General features: G+C 38.6%; 1 protein-coding gene across 1 annotated transcript; it reads left to right on the top strand.

The window, feature by feature from the left end:
• The first annotated feature begins 30 nt into the window (after nt 1-30).
• Nucleotides 31-22,067, top strand: LOC138059118 (lipase maturation factor 2-like). The gene is made up of 18 exons (XM_068904649.1): nt 31-197; nt 309-359; nt 1,195-1,397; nt 2,961-2,989; nt 5,167-5,247; nt 6,226-6,364; nt 7,157-7,230; nt 7,342-7,420; nt 8,422-8,545; nt 10,772-10,924; nt 12,258-12,363; nt 13,054-13,153; nt 15,148-15,263; nt 16,266-16,335; nt 17,383-17,437; nt 18,316-18,562; nt 20,299-20,407; nt 20,550-22,067. The coding sequence occupies exons 1-18, from the start codon at nt 95-97 to the stop codon at nt 20,700-20,702; spliced, it is 1,992 nt and encodes a 663-aa protein (XP_068760750.1). The 5' UTR covers nt 31-94; the 3' UTR covers nt 20,703-22,067.
• The last annotated feature ends 399 nt before the right edge of the window (nt 22,068-22,466 follow it).

The following is a 22,466-nucleotide window of genomic DNA, read 5'->3' as shown; positions in this document are numbered from 1 at the left end:
ACACAGGACTGAGAGACACATCAGCTGATATTGCGTAAAGCTTACATGAAGATAGGTGTAAGTTGTCCTCTCTGTCTCTCAGGGAAAATCCAACATGGCGGGTTATGGCAAGCAAATCCTTCTTAGAAATACATTTTTATGGTTCATGTCTGTTATTTATCTCTTTGCTTTTTCCTCTCTTTACGTCCAAATACCTGGTAAGTGCTTTCAGTTTGCTCTGCTGTTGTGTTATTTTCTCTGGGTCACTAGCGAGGTCAAACTCGTGCAGTTATGAATCGCTAATTTGTACCGCGCTTTTTGAACAATAGGCCTTTATGGTCGGAATGGAGTTCTTCCAGCGAAGCTTGCCCTTTCTGGAGGTGAGATATTCTGTTGCATTTAGTGATCCCTTGTCAAAAGTGTTAGTTTTTTAAATCGTATGAGAATGTTTGCAGGCAAACAATGCATTGTTATTTCAATGAATTTAAGTGTACATGTATTTAAACACGCCAGAACATTCTATTTACAGCTATTATTAACTTGTTGCATTGTAATTTTTTTTTTAATCAGGCCATTTATATAGTCCTTTGTTCCAGATTATGGAAGTAAATGCAAGTCAAATGTTATGAAAACATGTTAAATGTTAAACTGGTAAAAAAAAAACGCATGGCACTCGAAAATGTATACCTCAACTTAAGGGCCATCCCATTTAAAATCCACACCCTCCCCCCCCCCCCCTTCCTGTTGACGAGATTGTGTGAATTTCCATAAGAATTAGGAGATCAAAGTGCTGACACATTCCCCCCTTCAGAAAAAGTTGATATTTTATTTCCGTGCTCAGAAGAATGGGGATTTTTTCCAATACCCTTCAGAAATATTTTAAAGATGAAAGAGTGCCGACAGTGTCAACAGGGAGGTGGATTTTAAAATGTGGATTTTAAATGGAATGGACCTAACCCATTCACCCCTGGAAGTGATACTTAACAGATTTTACTCTGTCTTTTTTACTCGTCTATGGGGACGGGGGTGGTTCAGGAGTCTTTAGATTGGCAAACTCTTCCTCCACACAAAAACTATGTCCCCTTTAAAATTGGTGACCAGTTTAAATACTTAATATATAATCTTCTGCATTAGGAAAATTTGTCATCATCAAAGAAAAAAAAATATTTTCATATAGGCCCTTTTGCAAATAATCAAATTTCATTTTCTTTCTAGTGAGTTCGTCAATAGAGGACAACTTTTGGCGAAAGCCAACACTTTTATGGCTGACACCAAAGCTTGGACTTGACACGGAAACTGGAATGGAGTTCCTGTGTCTGCTTGGAATGCTTTTGTCATTGTTGGCTATGTCATTCAAATCCTGGAGAGATTCTATTACATTTTTCATGCTGTGGTTTCTGTACTATTCTTTATATCAGGTGATTATGCTAAGCACTACTTCAGGATTCGGTAGATGAAAAATATAATACCTAATGAAAAAAGCAATAAAATAAATACCTTATTTAACCATGTGCCACCTAAGAGCTACACAACTCGTTTAAACTGGAACATGAAATCAAATTAAACATTGGTTTTTAATGAGAGGGGAAAACCGGAGTTCCTAGAGGAAAACCTTTTGGAGCAGAGTAGAGAACCAATTTAAAAAGTAAAAGTAAAAGTAAAGTAACCATATTTAACGTCGATAACTCGTAACAGTAATTCAACTGACAAACCTGAGGTCGACAGTGCGCTCATTTTACTCCCCCCTCTCCATCAGTGCTCCGTTTAACAGGTATTTAAAGGGAACCTCCACTAAAACAGGAATGTATCTTTAAAATAGTTAACATAATGCTCACAATCAAAATTGTTCGAACGTTTTCCAATGGGAGCGTTTGTATCCGAAATAATTTAACTTTAAAAACGGTTGTTTTGGTTTTGAAATTTCCCGGGCGCCGCCATCTTGAATAAGTGTGACGGGGCATTGGTGCCCGATTGGTGTTAAACAAAAGCTCTTTGTGCAAATACAAAAGAGCAACCATAACACGTCACAATTATTCAAGATGGCTGCGCCCAGGAAATTTGAAAACCAAAACAGGCGTTTTTGAAATTCATTTATTTCGGATACAAAGGATTCCATTGGAAAACGTTTGAACAATTTTGATTGTAAACATTATGTTAAATATTTTGAAGTTGTATCCTTGTTTTAGTGGAGGTTTCCTTTAAAGCTTTAAAGCTTAGCTTAGCTACACGGAAAGGAAAGAAGTCAAAACAAAGATGCGAGATCCGGGAATCGAACTCAGGACCTCTTGCACCAAGGCCGCACACTAACTGACTGTGCCATCCTTGCTCCTTAACAATTAACAAACTTAACTCACTTGTGATGCTGAGGAACCTAGGCCAGAGCACTCACCACTGTGCCATCATCCCTGTTCCCTGGGGAGCATGGATTGGTCTTGACAACTGAGTTTTTGGTAGGATTGATAATTTTGTTGGAACCAACAGGACCATCCAAATTTTGAGAATGACTTTGAATTTCACAAATCCAGTTCAAGGCTGCTGCCTAAGAAAATTGTACAGGAGCCCTTCGGGCTTCCAACATTAAAAGTTAGTGGCCCGAGTCATTTTTTCAAGAGACCAGAATTAATTAATTCCAGCTGGGATCATATTTACAAGAGAGTGAGGATGACTCAAGTAAGACGCTCATTCGGGCTACTTGTTCAGAAATGTGATCACTCGCACTCGCAAATAAGGCACCCCAGGCGACAGGGCGACCGTTAGGCAGCAACCTTGCAGTTTGTTCCAACAGTTTTTGTTGGAATTATTGTGGCTTACATAGCTGGTGGGTTTGTTGGTGAGATTGTTCATGCTGTAAGTTATTGCCTCCCACCAGCTACTTAGGCTAGCATTATTATCACTGCCATTGATTGCATAAAATTAAGAAATATAGCAAAATAAAGTTTAAAACAAAATTAACATAATTACTATTGTCATGATATTTTCAGGTTGGACAGACATTTGTTTACTTTCAATGGTAAGATATCAAGGTCATTGGTGTGGTGAGACTTGTATGGTACCGTATTTACTCATGTATATAGGTCGACCTTTTACGACCAAAAAATATCACCCTCGACTTATACACGAGTCATACACAAAGACCTGACCAAGCAGTCCACCCTGGACTCCCTCTGCTTTTTTTAATTCACTGTGTTTTCAATACATTCTCGGAAAGAAAAGACTGACGTTTTAGGAAATAGTTTAGAACTATTGGTGTGAATTTTATTTTTTTAACCAGAAATGATGAAAAATCCAATTTTTGACCTTGAAAATGGGGGGTCGACTTATACACGAGTTCGACTTATACACAAGTAAATACAGTAATTGTAACATTATTATTATAATAGTGTCAATTCTTCTAGTGCTGTGCTGTGCTGTGCTCTAATTCAGGGGATACTGTACTGTACTTGTACATAAAAATCAATCAATTTAACTCAAATCAAATCAAACATTGGTTTTTTAAGAGAGAGGGAAACCGAAGTACATGCATGTATGTTGAGAAAAACCTTTCAGAGAAGACTAGAGAACCAACAAACTCAGCTCCCTCGCATGATACTGAGTCTGGGAATCGGATCCAGGCCAACATGTGGGAGGCCAGTTCTCTCGTCACTGTGCCATAATACAATACTACTTTGTAATTAATATAAATATCTCTATTTAAAGAGGGCAACATGAAGCCAGTAGTATTATAATAGTTACATAAACTAGTGGCCCTTGTTTAATTTTTAAGCTATAATGGCATATGAATTTAACTATGAAAATTAATAGTTTCATTTTGTTATTTATTTTGCTGACCCAAGTCGCCAGCGGAGGGTAGGTGCCCGAGAAGCCTGGGGGCTGCAACCGCAGTCACATACCCAAGGCGCTAGGACACCCGACTGGCCTGCCCAACCCGCAACCAAGCCACGACCCCCCGCGCCAGGCCCCCCTCAGGCACCCGTCACACTTGAGCCAGATAGCTCAGTGGAAACAAAAAATGAATAAATAAATAAATAAAGAAAGAAAGAAAGAAAGTAAAAAAAAAAGAATACAAAAAAAAAAGGAGGGGATAGGGAGGGAACGCGGAGAAACACTAAACTCCCAATTCGACTCACAACGCCACGCCAACAGAGCAGCAAACACATGGGACCACAACGCATGGCACTAACCAGGAATACCGCTGGACAAAGTCAGCCCCAGGGCTCGCGCAACCTTAAGACTGCTGCAAACACTATAGAACGCCTCAAACGCTAACAAACGCCTGCAAAAACGCTCCCGGTCGTAAACCATGTAACTATAACAAACGCTACAGAACGCACCAAAACGCTCAACAAAACGCTAACAGACGGCCAAGACACTAACAACTGCCTGCAAAACACTATTGACCAGACTAGCTCCTAGTCATTAACTATGTTAAATTTCATTTAACTATATTATAATATCACTGAAATCTCCATATTAGGCAGTCATTGCCCTGGTCCAAAAGAGAAATCTGTGTCTTTCTTTTCCCATTCCTACCGGGAATGCATTTTGCTAAGCTAAAGATAAAGGATAAAATTTGATTAGGCTCTGATAACTGATAACAGATGCTCGGTGCCAGCACCATATGCAGCATATTATCCCACTGTAATGAGTTTGAGTCCTGTTCAAGCCAGCTTTTTTTTTTTTTTTTTCAGGCTTCCAAATTCAAAACTGAAGGGAAGCTATAATCCTTGCAGTTATGAACGCGATTTTTGGAATTGCGTAGAGAAGCCTGAAAAATTCAGGACTTCAACAGGGTTTGAACCCGTAACCTCGCAATACCAATGCGACGCTCTAACCAACTGAGCTAGGAAGCTCACTGATGTTGGGAGCGGGTCATTTATGGGTTCTAATGTTCCCGTGAGGAATGAATCAACGATGAAATGATATATGAATTGGATCGATCATATATCGAACTGTGGATATGAAGTGAAGCTATGATCCTCGCAGAACTTTATGAATGCAACTTTTCATAACTGTGAGGATCATAGTTTCACTTGATTTCGTATCCACAGTTCAATATATGATCCATTCATATATCATTTCATCGTTAAATTCAAAACTGTTCAAGTTGTTCCATTGATTGCAGTGATGGTTCCTTGTGAAGAAAATGGTAAGAACTATTCTTTAAAATTAATTTTCCTTCTTATTCAGGGATATTCTTCTCATGGAAACAGGATTCTTAACAATCCTTGTGTCTCCTCTGAAGCTGTTTAAATCAAGTAATGAAAACAGGTGGGTACAGCAACAAACAAAAATCTTCATTTAGAGTTGGTCCAAGTTCAAAGGCCAGCTGATAACGTTATCCAGAGCATAAAATATACTTCACAATAAACATTGGCCAAGATTGCTTGCACACCTTTAACTAGATGTGCTTAGAGTGCATTTTCACAGTTACAAGATTTGCAGAGATTGAAAAAAAAAAACGGATAATGACTTATCTACCAGATCTGGCCTTTGAACAGCTGGGGTCAGGTCTCTTAAATGTACCTTTCTCCATTGCTTAGTAGAGTTTGGGTGTCTGAGACATACAGAAGCTTTCCTTATTGGCAGCCAGCTCCTAGGTGGAGACTTCTCCCATGGCTAGGAAATCCTGGCAACCCAGTCATGAGCCCCCTCACAGCACAGGAGGTTATAAAAAAGAGTGGGGAAAAAGGGGCAGGAAGGGGAAACAACTGCAACGAATGCTCCACAATTACATGCTTTTTCACACGAGAGGGCTCAACTGCCTTAGCTGCTAACGAGTGTGGGAAGGTGGAATATTGAAAATCCTGCAATCTGCTTGGTTCCACGAGCAGAACAATATTTTTCATTCTTTAAGCAACAAAGCCAGACAGAATCATTTTGTTTGACCAGTGGCTGCATGCCTACCAATGGCTTCTTTACATTGGGTTATACATTTTTTTTGTGCTTTGTGCTTTGAGCTCTTCTAAATGTATTTCCCTTGTATTTTTGTGGTAGGAAAATTTCACCAGGAAATTGCCTGATCAGTTTATGCAGAATTGAACTGGATGACTTGAGTTTTTGAAAGTCATGAAAAAATACTCTGTCTCCTACCCTTCCTTTGCCTGTGGCCTTGGGCCCTGCTCAAGAACTTGGGGACAGTTTTTTTCCAATATGGACCCTGATGCCCAAGAATAACATATCGCTTTTTTGCAAGACTACATAGCTCACTATGCCATGCCATATTTTGACCTTTTTGGTTTTTGACAGGCACCATGATAACATCACCCTTTGGTTAGTGAAATGGCTTGCCTTTAGACTGATGTTCTGCTCTGGAATTGTTAAGCTGTCCAGTCGATGCCCTACGTGGTGGGGATTAACCGCTCTTGATTGGCACTACGAATCACAGGTACGTATACTAAAAAGATAAAGTCCTTGACAAGCCCACAATGGCTTAAAGTGCACTCAAACATTTTTAATGTACAATATGGATCTCCCCACCGAAAGCAAACAAGTTTGACAATTCTTACCTCAAAATTTCGCTTTTTATCTGCTGGGCAAGACGCACAAAGTTATCAAAACCAGCAGTAATTATTTGGACCCTTGGCCGTTATGTGAGGGGCATGGAATTACCGGTACTTCAGGTACTGAAAAGCATTGTGTTTTGGGTCACTTGGGATTAGTCTTTATTTGGAGCTGTTTTGTTGTCTGTCTTTTGTTTCTTTTGTTTTACATAATTTCTGCTGTGATACCTGCAGAAGCTGCCAAATTCACAAACTGAGACCCTAGTCTTAATGTAAAGTAGTTTTCATACTGAAAGTCCCATTTGTTTTCGAGAATCTTAGTTTTTGTAACACCCAATTACATGTACCATTTTTTGAGGCAGTTAATTCCGTGAATTTGGCTTCAGTTTACAGTTTCTGTTTGTTATTAGTTTCTATTCTCTCCTTCTGCCTCTTTCCTCCTAAGTAATTTTCATGTTTGTTTTCATCCAGAATTCCACTGCTTCACAATTTTACCCTCAACAATGGCTAGTGAAAGCTCAAAATCTGGAATTTCACTAGCCAGTGGGTTGGCTACCGTTAGTCTCGAGCCCTGGGCCTTGTCCGTGTAGCACTTGTACAATAATGAAAAAAAAACTTTCTTCATTGCTACAACTAATTTTTTTTTCAATTTCTTATTTTTTTGTTTTTTTGTCCAGTGTATTCCAACACCACTGGCTTGGTATGCTCACCAGCTTCCCAAATGGTTCCAGCGACTAAGCATAGTTTTAACGTAAGTTTTTTAGTAAGATTAAATTAATAAACCTCAGCTTTGGCAATGTATATTTTACTTGCAATCAATAATCGGTAGTAACCTTTCTTTTGTTTCTTCATTTTGTTTCAGTTATGTTATTTTAATAGCATTATCTTGGTTGTTTTTCGTTCCTGTTCGATCCTTGAGGATTTTTTCGTTTTATTCACAGGTATTTTATCAGCATGCAGTGCACACAATTTATTTTCATATCATAGTACTGTTCACAAAAATCATCTTGTCATTATTTGGGGAAGCACTGATTGTGCAGTCACACAAACACCCACCTGTCCAGTGTACAAACACTCAACATATTTTAGTGTGGCTCTAGCACCACGACTGGTGTGTGCATTTGTATGTGGTTTGAACATATTAGGCACCATACATGTATCTGTGCTTACTTTCAGTGATGCAATTTTCATTCAATGCCACTAATGCAGGTTGGCTTCTAAAGGCTCCATTTATATGGAGAAAAGTTTGTCCAAGTAGAAGGGTCACTTGCCTACCCCAGCTACCCTGGGCGAGCCAACTTTTCCTACATTTCCCTATAAAATACGGCGAACCATTAACACGAGAAAAAAAAGTTGGCTCGGCTAGAAGGGCGACCAGACTAGCCAGGTCACCCTTTTTCGATGGTAGGGTCACCCTCTGAGCTGGGCCAACTTTTTTCCATGTAAACACTTCGGCTCACCCAAAGTGCTGTCTTTTCAGTCTCCTGACGATCGAAACTGAGACAGGCAGCTCTTGACTTGGGCAATAGGGTCAGTTCTTTTCCCACATAAACGCTCCCTAAAGTTAACTCGGCTGGGAGGGTGACCCTCTTACCAGTTCTGGATTAGGCATATAAACAGGGCCTTAAACTTTGGATTTGCACTAAAAAAATGCATCAGCCATTGCCCAACCATACCACTTAATATGCACCTTGGTTAACTTCACGCATGACCGGCTTTACGAGCTTAAGCGTGATTTGTGACAGAATGCAAAAAAAAACGAAATTCATCCTTGGTCATTTTCCCTGGAAAGCCCAAGTAATTACATTTAGCAAATAATTATTGTTGCTACAGCTGTAGACCTTATTACGACATGGAATTATTACAATTAAGGATCATAAGTACCCAAAAAATAAATATTTTTTCATGGGGTAAAAGCATTTTGTACTGTTGTTTTCACCAGATATTTTTTCAAGTGTTGATAATTCTAACTGGTAACTACAACTTCTTTAATCTTTTGGCCATTGCATTATTGTTATCAATCCTTGATGATGAGCATCTTACAACAGTTCTGCCGTCCTGGTTAGGTGAGAGGTTACATGTATTGCTAAACTCTTTGTTTGTTTTTTCACATTAGTTACATTCTGTCTTAACACTACAAGTAATCATATCAGTTGCTTGGAAGCATTGGCCATTTCACCCAATAATGATTAATAGTAATAATAATGATGATGGTGATGATGATGATGATGATGATGATGATGATGATAATAATAATTCAAAGGATACAGCATAGACCAGCACAACATCATTCTAGATGTACTGGGAGGATATGTTGTAGTTCAATTTGCACTTTGGTACAATTTGTTTTTGAACTGGTACAGAATATATTGAACTGGTACAATTTTAATTGTACTGGTTCAAAAAGAGGTAAAATAGTTTAATGTTTGTTGAACACAAAGAACACACTTCATTGATAAAGATGCAGAAGTCGGTGTTAACTTCAAGTTTACACATTGCCCGCCACTTCAAGACTTTTTTGTCTAGTAGAACATTTTTTAAGTATTTTAATGTGATATCTCAGAGAAGGAGATTTGAATTTTTTTTTTCCTTCAAGGTCTACTTAGAAGACATTTTAATGTATTAGTTTCTAATTCTTTCTTAATGTATAAGTTTTTCTTTTAATTTTCTTATTTCCCGTTGGGTTACGCAACAGCGCCCTACTGTGCTTTAGCTATCGTTTAGCATGCATGTGTTTGCACTGCTATAATAATATTTATTATTATTGTTGAGTAAAGCGATTTTCAAATCAAGTGTCAAAAGTAATGAGCAAATTGCTTTGGTTTTGCATTACTTCATTCGGTGATTGGTTCAAAGTTCTCATGCCAGTTTTTCAACCAATCAAAAAGTGAAACCAAAACCAATGGTAGCTCGCGCGCGCACATTTTCCCGTGCTTTGTGTCAGCTACTTGTAAGTTACTTCGAGTTTTGATTGGTTCACTGGATTGTCTCGTCCTTTTTGATTGTACAAAGTAATTACTTTGGGTTTGGTTTTGCAACACTCGATTTAAACTATTGGGTAAATGTTGCAAAATGAAATGGCCAATTAATGAACCCACTGAAGCTACTGATAAGAATGTATACCAGAAACGCCCAATTTGATGACTACGATTAGTAATTATTGATAATTATAATAATGAATATAATTTATTATTATTATGAATTTAATTATTATTATTAAATTATTATTTAATTATTATTTATTTATGAATTTAATTTATTATTATTATTATTATTATTGTTGTTGTTGTTGTTGTCATTGTTATTGTTATTATTATTATTATTATTATTATTACTATTGCTCTGTCCACAGAAAGTCAAAAAAGAGTTCAGTTATAAAATTTGTCATACAGTATGTTTGCTGTGATTGGTCAATATCGTGTGCCATATTGTACAGTATGACTTGCTTGAATTGATGGTCAGCTCTCCCTCTTGATTCAATCACTTGTAGGTGTGCCGGTTGTAATAAGTTATTAGGGAGCTTAAGCATGCAACATTTTGAGGCACAGACTGCAACTGAAAGTGAGCTGTTTTCCTTGTTAGCTTGTCTTGACAATGCCACATTAATATTGCTAAGTATCTTTTCTTCATTACAGATGATTAGTTTAAAAATCTAGGAGTCACTGTAGTTGTTCCTAGCATGTGAAATTTTCCCTCCCGTTTGTCATCCACATCTCAAAAGTGTCTGGTGCTTAAGCTCCCTAATATCTTAACAACAACTTTTTATAGAGGATGCAGACTTAGCTATACATCAAGCTTTGGAAATCTGGTTTTGTCTAACAAGTTGATAAAGATAAAATAACAACCATAAGAAAGATTTGCAAACTGGCATTTAGAGCATCAGCCCTTTGTCAGATTGAATAACAAAGGCTAATGCTCGAAACATCACCTCATAAATCTTCCTCACAGTGTTTGGAGCAGTTTTCAAATGACAGAGCACTGTGTGTACCTGCTGTGATTGGTTGAAGTAATTACTTTCTAATTGGTATTTGTTTTAAGCTGCTCAATTGAAAACCACTCTATATCAAATTTACCTTTTGTAGCTTGTTCAATAAAACCAAATTTTTGTGTTACACTCCCCACAGTTTGCACTTTTTTTGCCGTGAACTACTTGCGTGCATGGAATAAAATAATGACATGGGTACATTGTATCAGTCGTTATATTTGGCAGTGCTAGCCATCCTTTGGAAAATGTTATGCCTATGGTGTTTTCATCCCACTATTTGTTTGATCCCTTTTGTGATTTTCTTTAGGAAGTCGTAAAGTCATACCAACACAAGAAAGTGCTATAATAAAAGTGTCAAGCAAAATATTCACATATGGAACATTATCAGTTTTGATTTATTGGATGGTCGAGCTATTTGCATTGGAGATATCTTCAGAACAAATTTTGAAGTCTAAGATCAGTAAGTTATTCAGTAAAATGGCCTGCGTAGCTGGCATGTATCATTAATTATTTTTGAGTGTTTTAGCAAGTCGGAATCATGCAGGGGGATTGCTTCTTTTTCCCTTCCTAATTCAAAGCAAAAACTTTGAGCTAATGGGTCTCTTTGCAGGGCTCAAAGTTTATTTTCGGCTTTGGGAGCACTTGTGCGACCAGGTGTAAAATTTTAGGCGCACTGCCGAAATTTTAAATGCAGAGTTTAAAATTTTAGGCGCACGGCTTCAAATACTTGGAGCACCTACTCCAAAAGAATACTTAATTAACGCTCCAAAAAAAGCGACCCAGGCTTCGTGTTGCAATATTGGCCTATTCCGGCAGTATTGAACACAACGAAAACAAATAAAAGAATCAGGATATTTCACAACTTTATTATTTGGTGCTTGGTTGTGTTATATCTATGCTAAATTTATATTTATCAATCAGAGTATGTTAGTATGATCAGGTGAGTAAGCACTAGAGAAGTCACACTGTATTTTGGCTTTTAAGGCGCGGTGGTGTGACCACACATGATTTTTTAGGCGCACAACCAAAATTCGACCAGTTGGTCGTTAACTTTAAGCGCTTCTTTGTGACAATCATCAATAAATGGGCCAGAAACAAAGAAAAACTTGGGGCACTGGTTCTTATAACTGAGTATACATTTAAGGTAAACCAGCAATAGACCAAATTGGCTTACTAAGTGTTGTACCAAATTCAAACCCTTTGTTTCAAGTATTTCCATATCATTTAAATGTGAATGCTACATTATAATGCAAAGACAGTACGCAAAGAATCTTGATCTTGGGAGATTTGAATTGGGTAAAAGATTAAGTTAGCTGACTTGGTCTATACAAAAGGATTTTAATGTCATCATTGAAATAAAAGCTACTACATGCCTTTTTATTATATGACTAGCTCTTTGAGCGGGCAAGATGAACCAAATCGCGCGCTGTGATTGGCTACCCAAGCAGGCAAGGTGGAGCGATACTGCCCGTTCGGGATTTCTCATTTGGTCCCGCAAGATCAAAGTTCATTTTTTGGTGTTTTAAGTCATATAATAAATCCTTTATTGACCAAGCTTCTTCGGTCGAGATGGCTGGATATTGGCCTCGTTCTTTTTTTTTTGCGTTTTTATGGGCCAACACTTCGTCTCGGGTCATAAACACGCAAAAAAATAACTTGGCCAATATCCAGCCATCTTGACCAAGCACTTGTTTTTTGCACAACACTGTTTATTTTGAAGGTACTATTTTATATACATGTGATGATTTAAATGTTTGAGTTTGTCAAAACCTAAAATATTTGATTTTTACTAGCTTTCTCAAAGGCTGCCTTTTTTGACGCAGTGGATCAAGCTGTTCCGGTCACAATATGGATTGGTACAGCTTCGTTAGGTGTTGAAATCATTGCATCGTTGGTAGGGTAAGTGTTGTATCAGTCCAAAAAATAATACAACACTTGTGGCATGGTCATTCAAAGGTAGCATTGTTGTAAGAAGAAGAAGAAGAAAATCACTAATCTTTAAAGTTTGTTTGTTTGTGTTTCCATGCTTATTCAATATTCAGCTTAGTTGTCTTGGTGCCAAATGAAAAATCATGGCACAACTGCAAATAATAATCATTATTTCATAATCAGTATATACATTCATATATATATACCTGTACATTCCAAATGATGACAAAAACGAAAAAAGAAACAAAACAAAAAAACATCATGCTGAGAATAGTAACAGCTTTAATAGCCACCTTGCTCAGAGCTTTGAATGTCATCATTGCATGTTAAGAGCCAAATTACAAACTGTGTGTACCGGTGCAGTTAATCCATATGGATTGGAAAGAAGATGAAATATTCTTCTGAGATCATGCAAGCACACATGAGAGCAGATACAGTAGGGGATTACCCCAAACATGAATTGGGATTATGAAGAAAACCATTAACATTCGACAACAAGATTGTTAGTTTTTAAAATATTTCTGACTACTATCAAGACTGACAACATCACACGCAAGTTTATGACACTTTTAAGTTATCATTCCAGCCTACTAATGTTTTTTATATGGTAAATGAAGCTACGTACGGTAAGCTTTATTATTATGTATGTGTCTTTTATAGGTGTTTGGTAGAAAAAGGGAAAGTATTCAAAAAGCTGTGGTCCTTACTGCAATGGGCAATTTTTAGTTTTGCAGCATTGGGAATGTTTGCCATCAGCCTGGTAAGGACAGAGATTTTGAAAAGACAACAATAATAATTACATGCACATAATCATTTCTGAAAAAAATAAATACATCTAATAATTTAAAGTTTGTATAAGTTAAGAGGCCATTTCCGAGTTCATGTCTGTCTCCTCTTCAAAGCGATTCTAAGTGTAAAGTTTTTGTGATGGTAATTAGTGCTACTTTAAATATGAATGAAAACTAATTACCATAAGAAAAACTTTGCTCTTGGACTCGCTTTGAAGCGGAGGCAGACTTGAACTCGGAAATAGCCTATTTACCACCCTAGCTTACATTTCCTTTTCGTTCAGCAGATTTCTATATTAAAGGGAGTTCACATAGTGTTTGAGTGGGCCTAATAACCCATTCACCCTAAAGCATCCTCCATTTACGAGTAACATCGTCTGCCGTCAAACAGAGTAAAATTCTTTTCATATTCTGAGAAGGGAAAGAAATAAATCATCACAGGACTGTAAAAATTAATAGTATTGATTTGAAAATGAGCTTTATGAAGATTTGGTGTGAGTTTTACCGAAGTATGCAGTGGTACGTCAAGCTCAAATTTTCGGGGAAACCTGATTAGTTCCTACATCCAGGGCCCGCTTGTTCAACAGCCGATTAACGCTAATCCCTGATTAAAAATTTACCAAGGAGTTTATTTCTCTACTCCCAAATGATGTTCAACGCTGATATTCAGCGAAGGTTTACATCACAGGAAGTCAATCTTGAAAAACAAAAATAAGCAAAAGAAATTTTTACCAAAAAGTTGAAAAAATGAAGGCAAAGTTTACGCTAATCCTGGATTAAGGTAATTCCCTTAAAATTGTTCTACTATCAAACTTTTTTGGAAACTTGGCATACCGGTAATTAACATTCATGATATGTACATTAAAAAAATGCAATAAAAAATGGGGTCACCGAGCTTGTTTACGCGTCAGCAGGTTCTTAAAATAGGGTATTTTTACTGGTTGTCCGTTAAAAATTCGAATCATCTTCATACAGAATTAAGTCTTGGTTACTTCAAAGACACAAAATTTTATTTTGAAAATAAAGCTTCTTTTATTCACATAAGCAGTATTGCTTCATTTACGCCGTTTTGATTGCCTGGTTGTGGGAATAGTGCACTTTTTGGGACAGTTTCGTGGTTAACTTGAAGTCCTCGCCTTGGCCAAAATACACCCAGTACTATCAAACTTTTTTCTTCTTCAAATATGTTCTTTATAAGACTGTTCTTAGCAAATACCTGAAAAAAAAAATTGGCGGTCACCGTGCTCGTTTGAGAGAAAAGGAGCATACATTTCGCTATCCGACTTAGCTTGAGGGAAATCTCTTACGTTTTGTACACGCACGTGCTCATGTGTGCGCTAATGACGCGAAAATCGTGTGCAGTAGGGATGCGCAATGCAATACTAAGGAATAGTCCAGTTTCAAGTTCTTTATGACTGCTGAATAAATACTCCGAGGACGCATTTTTACAGGGTTAGCCTCCATCTCAAGTGAGTATATTCACAAATATCGGGAGGAAGGTGCCTGAAATTTGAAACTAAACAATAGACAGAGTTGTGAACAAGTCATGTTCTCGCTGGAATTTGTAAATATATTCGCTCCAGATGGAGGCTAACCCTGTAAAAATGAGTCCTCAGTGTTTTTATTCAGCGGTCATAAAGAACTTGAAACTGGACTATGACCTTAAGTTAATCGGCTTTCGAACAACCAGGCCCAGGGCTGAGTTCTTTGCTGATAAGAAGAAAATGATGGGCATATTCTAATAAGGCAAAAATATTGTACTCAAAGAATCCTGTAAACCTAGTCACTGTGGTAAAGGATCTCAGCTGGTAGTTCAAAGTTTAAAGTCAGCTAGTTCAAAGTTTCAAATCACAACTTTATTAAGAAGTATTTAGTCATTTCAGTTGAAATGTTTTTAATTACACAGTTTGTTGCACGAGCAAGGCATACTAACTCGTGGTTTGTTACTTTTTGTGACATGTTTCAGGTGCCTTACACAGACATCAGCCACAAAGCCAAGGCTGATCTATGGCCAGTCATTCACAGATGGCGACAGAAGACTGATTCATTTGAACTTGTCAATTCGTATGGTTTATTTAGAAGGTAAGAGAGACTTACACAGTTGCTGCAAGAAAACAGCGGGGAAGGAGGAGGCGTAGGAAGATTTCTTTGGCAAAGGGGAATAGAATCCAAAGATTCTCCCAACAGTAGCCCAACAGTCTGATTTTATGAGTTTTAGATACAACATGTTGATCAGCAACATAATTGTAAATTCTTTAAAGGATGAGAGCTTGTGTTTTTGTTCTGCGACCTCCAACTTGTTAAATGGCTTATTTAACCCTTTGATTACTATCTGGCAAAATACGTCCAACTTTATCCACGGTCCCATCTACTGCTTGTGACGTCATCACTTCAGCTTTGTCCACTAACTTGTGCAGGGAGAACAGATCTTTCAAACTATACCAGAATGAGCACAATTCAGTCAAGGAAACTGGAGAAACGGCCAAAAAAACCATGTAAGACTGACCTGAAAATCTCCATGAAAAGCTTGCTCCATTACCCACCTACCTTTCTGAGCACCTAATTCTAAGATGATGAAAGGTTTCTCAGAAACTCTTCCCACCAAAATAAAGCTTACCAAATGCCAAGCAAGTTGAAAAAAAATGAGGCAAAGAAAGCGAAAAGAGAGGGAAGGAGAGAAAGCGTATGCCCGAACTTTGCAAGCGCTTATTTTGCACCTGGCTGAAAAGACCGCGGAGTGTACAACCTGGAAACGGGTTTGTAGGGAGATTTAGCTCTTAAACAGCACGACAGTGACCAAAAAACCCCTCAACTAGCTTCAAAACGTGTTTTTCGGCCAAATCTCTAGTAGCCAAAGGGTTAAGCATTCCACGTGTTATAATACACTCTTCGATGTTGAATTGTGAATCACCTTATCACCGACTTTATGCGAACGTTTCCATCAGTGTTGCGGTAAAAAATCGTTGCCATGGATCTAGTGGGTAAAATCAAGTGATCAATGTGAACTGAATATTGCGTAACTATTGGCTATCATCCTCATGAATTATTAATACGTTTGAACTCTTATGATTATTTTTTCCGTAGCATGACAGGTGTTGGTGGCAGACCGGAAGTGGTTATTGAAGGCAGCAATGATCTCGACGGACCCTGGAAGGTAAGGTTTTCTAAATATAAATAAAATATTGGACGGTTGAAAAAAATTGACCGGATTTGCATTCACTGGGTATCGTGGTATCGTGGTATCGTTCAATCGTTGCAACGTGGGCTTTTGGCTTTTTGCATCTTTGCTTTTGACCACGTCTGCCGCACGAGAATGTAGGGTCACACCGTGCCGTTCAAATTTTCGAAGGACAATGCGTCTTAATTTTCGTAGATTGAGCACGAAAATTGAGGACTGAAGATTTAAGCAAACAGGTTAAAATCGCGTCCTTTACTCTTTTGATGTAGCTCTGGCATGCATAGTACTAGGCGCTTATTGAAACCATCTCAAGAAGTACAAGCTCATATTCTCAAACTTCGGTCCGATAACATTGTTTCTTTCCCCACCCTTCTCCTTGGCTTCCGAAGCGACTTTCGAACGCACTTCAATAATCCGAGATTACTACTAGTTTTTATAAAATAATAAGGATAGTACGCGCACTCTCATTGGTCAATAGCTGTGTTTAGATGAGAGTATGGAAACACGGCTGGTTATATGTTGTCAGACGCGCGTTTTGATTGGCTGGTGGAAAATAAGAGCGTGTACCAAGAAAATCTGTTTAAATCAAGAGTTTTCCTGCATTTGTTTCCTTCATTTGTCGAATTATCTGTGAGAAATATTTTATAAAAGCAATAGAGGACTTTTTTCCTTGTTTCCGTAGCTTCATCTAAACACTCGGGGAAGTTTGGAGAATTTTCAACAGTTATGCAAACCCTCGACTGCGTCTCGGGTTTGCGTAACTGATCGAATTCTCTCAACTCCCCCTCGTGATTAGATGAGGCTATGGAAACACGGAAAACGTCCTCTTTTGCTTAAATATGAAAAGAGTGAATGCTTTGAAAACAGCACCGGAAAATAGAAAAACACCTTAGCTTCCCGCAGCAGTACACATTTGTTTATTTAGTTTCTTTATACTTCCGACCTCCTTAAGTCAGAAACGTTAAAAATTATTGTTGAAATGTGTCTCAGTTTCATTTGACACGAATTTGTCTTTTTGTTTAGGAATATCACTTTCACTATAAACCTGGGAATTTATCGAGACCTCCTCCAGTAGTTGGTAAGGTTCTTTACGAGAATTATGATATGGGTCAAACGTCAACTTTGGTCAGTTTAACGCCGAAAAGAAACAACACCATAAACGTAATGATGAATGTCGTGTCAGTGGATGGGATTGGTGTTACGAAATCATGTTGCGAGTCCATTTCTTGTTCGTCTTCTACAACTTTTTGTAAGATCGTAAGTTGTATGGTGAACTGGAATATATAATTAGGATTAAGATTAGGCTTCACAGGGCTGGCGCCGTGGTGAGAGCACTCGCCACCCACCAATGTGGCCCGGGTTCGATTCGCCGACTCGGCGTCTTATGTGGGTTGCGTTTGGTAGTTCTCCACTCTGCACCGAGAGGTTTCTCTCCGGGTACTCCGGTTTTCCCCTCTCCTCAAAAACCAACATTTTATTTAACTTGTGTTTATTTGTTGATTTCAGTTTACAGTGTACCCAGTTAGTGCTCTAGTGCCAGAAGACTAGACACTTAAATAAAGTTTCTTTCTTTTCCTTTCCTTACAAACGACTCAAAAAGGAGTCCCTCCTGGTAACTACTTCGTTGCTACTGAGATTGCAAAATAGATAAATGATATTCAAGGGCTCCTCCCAGGAAGACTTAATTTTAGAGGAAAGGTATTTGCTACTAAGACAAAAACAAGGATGCAAAGACTACTTTGTCAATATATTTGGGTGAAGATCTCTCTGCAGGCATATTATCCTTATTCTCTGCCCAGAGTCAACCAACCAACCACTACCAAGAATTAATGGAATGAATCTTCTTAAATAGGCCTTTTAGAGTTTAACTCAGTTAAGTCAAAAGTCGGTGATGTGTTTTGTCGTAAGCCGTTGCCACATTCTTCTTACTTTTTTTTTTGTTCATTTCTTTTCCAGCGCCCCATCAGCCACGCCTTGATTGGCAAATATGGTTTGCTGCGCTGGGAAGTTATGAATACAATCCTTGGTTTGTACATATGGTCTTTAGGCTGCTTCAAGGAAAACAAGAAGTTCTAGATCTTTTGGCTCAAAATCCTTTTCCCCGCAAACCCCCGATTTACATCAGAGCCCAACTTTACAAGTACCACTACACGGAGTTTCCCAGTAATATTTCCTCGCTTTCTGATGTGCTTCACAACAACAGGTTAGTATGCGCAACCTCGCACCTCTGGATATCAAAAATGCAGAGAGAAAATTAAACCAGTGCAACGTATTTGCAAAGAACGGAAACATGAACGTTCAGGGGAGAGAAAAAAGGCTTGAAAAAGTGCGATATGTGAAAAGTTGAATAGAAATTACTCGTTCATCTCAGATAATGCGTTTTCTAGCTTTCTGATTGGTTCAGTCAATCTCGGTTGTCAGCTCATATAAAGGGGGCAGTGTGGCCCAGTGGTTAGTGCGCTTGCCTTGAGATTCGGAGATCCCGGGTTCAAGACACGTTCTGACCACTCGTTGAAATTGCTCCTGGTAGTCCCTAGTTCAACTTCTCAGCCACAATTGTAAATAGCTAACTGGTTTGCTTCCGGCCAGTTGGGATTCTTAAAGTTCTTCTGTTCAATGCTAGGAGATATTAGCTACTAGCTACTCTAAAAATCCGAGGGTAAATAATGATAATTACTATACCGTATGACCTAATATGGAAACTGATTGCGGTCGGTTGTAAAATTAAATAGAATAATCCAGTAAAATTTGGCTTTAATTTCCAAGTGTCCAAGTGTTCAGAATTGAATGAAAATGTAATAAAACCATTATTCCATTCGCGTTTGTTGGATATGAGACTGGTTGTAGCCAACTCGGCACCACGCGCCTCGTTGGCTATTTACCATCTCATATCCAACGCGCGCTCATGGAATAATTGTTAGTTATTACGCATCCAGTAATGTAAAGAAATCATCTTTGGTCGTTTCCGTTTCACACTCCTATATACCCCTGTACTCATATAATCCTGTACCTCTGTATACCCCTTTATCCCCTTGCATACCCCTATATACCCTTGAATACCCACAGAAACCCTTGACTACCTCTATATAGTCTTGTACACCCTTTACAGCACAACTCGTTAAATAGACCATTTCCGAGTTCATGTCTGCCTCCTCTTCAAAGCGAGTCTAAGTGCGAAGTTTTTCTTATGATAATTAGTTTGCTTTCATATGTAAAGTAGAACTAATTACCATCGCAAAAACTTAGCACTTAGACTCGCTTTGAAGAGGAGGCAGACGTGAACTCGGAAATGGCCTATTGAAGTTATTTCCGTTGATTAAAAGACCTACAGAAGTCAGAAACAACTTGCTTGAATCGTTGGTTCTTGTTTTTTTCCAGTTCAGAACTGGAAAAAACACGTGGTCTCAGTTTTCAGTATGGTGCTCAAACGCCATTAATATACACTGATGTATTTATTTCATTTCTGCGGCTGCGCGGGATATTTTGCAAAGTGGAAAAATTGAAACGCTATTTACAGCTGACTCAGGGAGCTCCGTATACAACCTATGAACATCGTATTGGTGCAGGAGTACCTCGAGGACCAGCGTTAGACACTCTTATTTTTACTCTAATATTTATGATTGATTTTTCAAACGCTTCTACTCACTTTTAGGGCAAATGTGTATCATTTTTATGGCACAATTTCGCAGTGGCTATACTCGAATACGATTTGCATCGCTAAGCTGGGATAAAAATATTTCAATTCAAACAAAACGTGCTGAAAAACCCCAACTGATAGGAGAGAACAAGTTGGAAGCTTACAAAGTGTAGTACAGGCAGGACCACTTGGCCTGAAAATTGATATGCCACTCGACAACAAGCCTTCAGTTCACAGACTACATTCGAGGGCAGACGCACTTGCTGTTGATGTTTTACTATTTTTGTCCATTGTCTCCTTAGACTGGTAAAGAATTGGTGGTGGCGCGAAAGTGTGAGAGAGTATTTACCAATCCTCGCTGTTAATGAACCTTCCTTGATCAACTGGTTAAGTCAATATGGATTAGCTAAGGTTCGTTCATACACTTTTGAACAAGATTTTTGCCGAAGTTAAACCTTTTTATTTTATTTATTTGTTCTCTTTATTCCATGTGAATGTTTTTCTGGCTTCACTTTTGTAATTGGGTGTTGGTCTTACCTCTCCTCTCTTGTAGGACAATCCTTGGCCGGAGCGGCCATCAGGGAGAACTTACCGAGCAATCAAATATCTGCGATCAATTGTTCGAACACTGGACGCAGTCCGATTCATGTGGACGCTGTTTGCTTGTGGAGTGATCATGAGATTGTTCGCATCCCAAAAGAAATGATGATGAATTACGAATCAATGAGAAGTATTCTGAAAAAAGGCAACTCCTGGTCCGAAATATAGCACCTGGCGTACGGGCCATTTTCGACCGCTGTTAGGGACCTTTAGATCGAAGCACAAGGAGGAGTACGAGAACAAGTTTTCCCTTCTGAGCATGCGCACTTCGAAAAATGTCGGCCTCCAAACCTTATGCGCATGCTCAGTATGGAAAACTCGCACTGGTAGTCGTCCTCGTCCTGCGATCCGAAGGTCCCTAATATTCCCTCCAAAGTCAGACGAGTCGCCCGCGTTAGTCAACTTAGCAAACGAGAAAAACGGCTTGTTGACTTGCGCGAACGACTGGGAAGTTTCATGAAGGCAACGCCAACAAAACGTTAATTCAAAATATTTCATTCGGCGACTATTATGAAAGAGGTCTATACTCTTCCAAGAAAGATAGAAGACACCTTACTCCCCCAAGTAAAGATTAAGACTTTCAGATTTTCTTCGCGTTCCCCACCAAAAATTGTGCAGAAGACGGTTTGCGGTTAGCGTTTTCACTTTAGCCGTCTGCCCATATTTGGGACTGAAGATTCGCCCGGGTTAAATAGCCGGCTGCTATGTTTATTTTCATTCGTTCGATCACTTCTGTTTTAGCTGAGAAATTGTCTTCAAAATTAAGTTTCTACGAAAAAGAATTCGATAGTTAATAAGCAAAATAGTTTTAAAAGTAGTTCTTTCAAACTTGGGATTGTGATGTTTTATGGTGCAAAAAACCTTGCGGTAAATCACTTACCTCTAGAACGTGGTCTAGCCGTTCAAACGTAAACCTCAAACTGCAAACCTGACGCCAACGCACGTGTCTTCCTGACGTTCGCGGTTCGCGGGAAATGCCGAAAAACCTCGATCCTTATTTTCTTAACCATGGTGCTCTGCGGGCGCGCGGAGCTTCGCTAAAATTAAATTCAGAGTGAAAATGTTGGTTTTTGAGACTTTTGGGGAATGACTGGAGAAAACATTTCGCGGAGCACAATGGAGGACCAAGGTCATTAATGCGAAGAGCTACAAGATGTTTGGTGTAGGCGTCGAGTGCTTTGCCACTACGGACTAACCAAAGACATGCTCCCCGCCTGCTTCTATTTTTGCGACAACAAAAGTATTTCACGACATAAATCAGTTTAGAGATTAAAATGACCTATTTAGAATATTTAAAACGGGTGAAGTGTTAACAATCATCTACGAAATCGTTTTCATCAAATCCGCAGAGCGGCTCTGTTTGGACTAACCTCTTACTTATGGGCTCCTGTCTCTTATATGTACAATCTTATTCCCTTTTTTCATCAATCCCATAATACAGTTCATTTTGGGGGATGGGGGGTATTTGCACTGAAACAATGGATACTCAGTTCACTAAAGCCCGCCGCACACGTATGCTCTTTCTGTATAGTGTGTGGGATCTTTAACGTCCCACAGAGTTTATGAGTTTAAGAACAAGGGTTGTTAGACGGGGCCTGCGGTTTATAGACCTTATCAGAAACTGAAAGACTTGAACGTCTAACCATTTGTGGATGTAATTACAAAGGCAGTCCTTTCTCTTCAGATATTTAAAGACCCTGAGTGTTGCTCCGATGCTCAGCCAACTGGTCGGCGGGTCACGGTTACACGTTCCAGTCTTTATTCTTGATTTAAACACGAGCTATAGAGTGTTTATAAACCACGGTTTTTTAAAACCAATAGTTTCCAACGACGGAGACGCGACATTTCTTTATATACCTTTATTATTATA

Source organism: Montipora capricornis, chromosome 8 (genome assembly GCF_036669925.1).
Source record: "Montipora capricornis isolate CH-2021 chromosome 8, ASM3666992v2, whole genome shotgun sequence".
NCBI classification, from domain to species: domain Eukaryota; kingdom Metazoa; phylum Cnidaria; class Anthozoa; order Scleractinia; family Acroporidae; genus Montipora; species Montipora capricornis.
This window is presented reverse-complemented; position numbering and strand designations above follow the sequence as displayed.

Bases quoted from the DNA above. Each gene is read 5' to 3' on its own strand.
- LOC138059118 (XM_068904649.1), top strand. From the start codon at position 95: ATGGCGGGTTATGGCAAGCAAATCCTTCTTAGAAATACATTTTTATGG. The intron at 17,438-18,315 runs GTAAGGTTCTTT...TTTCTTTTCCAG, and splicing joins GAGACCTCCTCCAGTAGTTG to CGCCCCATCAGCCACGCCTT. The intron at 20,408-20,549 runs GTTCGTTCATAC...CCTCTCTTGTAG, and splicing joins GTCAATATGGATTAGCTAAG to GACAATCCTTGGCCGGAGCG.